This window comes from Beta vulgaris, chromosome 7 (assembly GCF_026745355.1).
Source record: "Beta vulgaris subsp. vulgaris cultivar EL10 chromosome 7, EL10.2, whole genome shotgun sequence".
Classification (NCBI taxonomy): Eukaryota; Viridiplantae; Streptophyta; class Magnoliopsida; order Caryophyllales; family Amaranthaceae; genus Beta; species Beta vulgaris.
Window position 1 is genome coordinate 49,800,713 of NC_079208.1, and position 3,347 is coordinate 49,804,059.

General features: G+C 33.6%; 1 protein-coding gene across 1 annotated transcript; it reads left to right on the forward strand.

Annotated features, from left to right (window-relative positions):
- On the forward strand, positions 1–3,347 carry LOC104908662 (peroxidase 57). The gene is made up of 4 exons (XM_048648340.2): positions 1–1,246; positions 1,610–1,789; positions 2,207–2,372; positions 2,713–3,347. The coding sequence occupies exons 1-4, from the start codon at positions 1,025–1,027 to the stop codon at positions 3,138–3,140; spliced, it is 996 nt and encodes a 331-aa protein (XP_048504297.1). The 5' UTR covers positions 1–1,024; the 3' UTR covers positions 3,141–3,347.

Sequence of the window (3,347 nt, forward strand, 5' to 3'; positions counted from 1 at the left end):
CAAATGTGGAGGGTAATTTGGGAATTACTCCAAACCTCAGGGGTACTTGATGAAATTTCCCATTATTTTATTATTTCCTCACCCTTCCACCTATCCGAGCTACCCCACCATGTCTTCTTTCTCTTTCAATTCCTTTTTTGCTCCTCTTTTTCTTGGTCCATCATGAAGGATTGGGCATCAGTTTTTTGGCCAATTTTTCTCTCTCTCATAATAAACTAATATTACTTTTATACTCTCTCTACTCGTAACCCACAAGAAGAGCCGCTGCTGGAAGTACTCTTAATTTTACCTACTATCTCCTACTAAATAAAATGAAAGACATGCAAACTTCAAACATCTTAACAGATAATATGTGCTGGGTTGAACAATTCAAATTAAACACTATAGCAATTCCTTGTTGTCGAATAATATCTTAAATCTTTCTATTTTATAAGATAAAAGTCGCATTATTTGTCGTTACTCGCTAATGCATGTGCTTTTGCCCTTTAATTCCTGCCAAATTGCATATATCTAAATTAGGATTATCATTTGACTTGGCAAACCGCCACAAATAAATCCATGTCAACTCTAAACTAAGATCAATATAATGAGCCCAACAAATGACTTTTTTTAGATAAATCCTTCAAGTCAAGAAGCATGTCTGTTCTAGAATGTAATAATGTATCAATCATACCACTTCATGCTGTAAGCAAAAAAAACTTATTTTTGAAAATCATTAAGTTAGCCAATTTTAAGCCATAATGATAGCTTTGACATGGACTTTTAATGAAATTCACGTTAGTTCATGACATGCATATATACTTGGCAATTATTTAGACACCCATGTGTGATAAAGTAACTAATAATATTATTAATACTAACATGCAAATTATTAATAATCAAGGTCAAATTGTTCACTATAAATAAGGAAGAGTTTCTTAGCAATTCTCATCATCATTTTATCATATAATTAAAAACCACATTTAATTTTCTTCCACAAAATATTTCTGCTAAAATAAGCTAAGCTAGATAATATAGAGAAATTATGAGGTGCAATTCTCCTTCAACAGTCTTAGCCCTAGGGCTCATGCTATTGACCCTTGTTAGCCAATGTCACGGGAAACTATATGTTGGGTACTACAACGGAAAATGTTGGAAGTACAATGTTGAAGAAATTATTTTTAACGTGGTTAAGGCTAAGTACATGAAAGATCCAACTATTGTTGCTGGTCTCGTTCGTTTACATTTTCATGATTGCATTGTTAGGGTAAGTACTGATAGAGTATAGATTTATTCTTATGATAGAGTATATAAATCTTCCTGGAGTCTCAACCATCAGCTTAAGTTTTTGGTTGAGTTGGTCCTTGGACATGGTATCTAGAGCATCCACCCCTCCTTTCTCAGTGAAATATTTAGCGTCACATCCACACTTCAAGCCCTAAGGGCTCTTGCGCGTGAGGGGGAGTGATAGAGTATAGATCTATTTCTAGAGCCTCAACCATCGGCTTAAGCTTTTGGTTGAGTTGGTCCTTTGACAAGTACATTAGATTAATTGTTTTGATGAAAGAAATTAGTTTAGGATGAAAATCAAGGCTAATAATCATATGGTGTTTTTGTTTGTTGTTAAAAGGGATGTGATGCATCAGTCTTACTTGACGGACCAAAATCAGAGAAAGCTGCTGCACCAAATCAAAGTCTTAAGAGCTTTGATGTTGTGGATGCTGCAAAGGCTGCTGTGGAGGAATACTGTCCGGGGGTTGTTTCATGTGCTGATGTGCTTACTATTGCAGCTAGAACTTCTATCTTTTTGGTAAGTAATACTCTTGTAGTTCTAATTTATGTGAATCTTTGAATAAGTCTTATGCTCAAACTAACTCAATCTAATTTTTAGTAAGTAGCTGTTTCTTTTGCATTGGCTTGAATTATAGGTAGTATTATGAAGTGTTTTAGTTGTTCAAATACTTGCAACACACCTCTCTTTATAAAGCTTGAATTTTCACAAACCTTGACATTATCTAACAACATTTTGTCTGTTAATTTTTTGAAAAGAAAGTCTCAATCAAATGTGCATTCCCTAATAATCAAAATTTCGTAATTTTTTTAATAGGTAGTTGAGAGCGAGAAAGCAAACATTACATTTATATTGAAGCTAGAAGATCTATTTGTATTTCCTTAGAAAATGGTATAATAAAGTATCGCAATCTAATTATTACAAATTGTAATTTAGGCCGGAGGTAAATGGTACTACGCAGAGACAGGAAGACGAGATGGTTTTGTTTCACATGAAAAAGATGCCCTAGCAAATCTACCATCAGAGTACATGCCAGCACGTGACGCTATCAATCTATTTGATTCAAAGGGAATAAGCAAGGAGGATTTTGTAGTCCTTCTAGGTATGTTATACATGAAATTGAACTTTCACCAAAATTATTTACCATTTACATAAACTATACTTCATAACTTCTTTTTTAATCACGATGTTTTCCTTATATAGAAGTTTCATATTAATTGCAACATTTTCTCATTTAATAATCTCTTCTCACTTTATATCTCTAGTCAGATAGTCTCCACCTTTTATCTCTATCTATCTCTCTGCTCTCACTTGAGAAAATTGTAAAAAAATGTATCGATCAAGTATGTTGCGATTATTATAGAACGGATGAAGTATTTAGTCATATAGTATATATACTAATCTCAACCATGTCTAAAATAACAACTTTATGGATGGTACAGGAGGAGGACATTCTATCGGAACTGTACACTGTGACAAGTTTAAACACCGTCTATATAATTTCCACAACACCGGTAAACCAGATGCAAGAATCAATAACGGTATGCTCTACACCTTAAGGAAAATATGTCCAAAGAAGAGTTATTCAAACAACAAACTTTACTTTGATTACAATCCAAGAAGCCATTATCGCGTCGATAATGGCTTCATGAAGCATCTATTGTTCAACCATGGACTTCTTGAGGTTGATGCAAATATAGCTACTTCTCCACTTACCAACAGCATTGTGAAAAAGCTGGCCTATGCTCCAGGTTACTTTGACAATAAATTTGGTCCTGCTATGGTTAAAATGGGAAGAATTGGCGTTCTCACTGGAAATCATGGAGAAGTTAGGAAATATTGTGGTGCTGTAAATCATCACAAGTATTGATATTAAGTATTCACAAATTCTTTGTTCCTTCATATTAGAAGAGATTTTACCAATTTCTATGTATTTATATGCATGGCAATGTATAAGTTATGCATTTTTGTTGATTTGTTTACAGTGTAATATTGATGTTTTTTTTTTAACGCAAGTCCTCCCCGATCAAATAAGTAGTGCAAATTGGGGGAGCTTCGTTTGCAATAAATTTTTTAA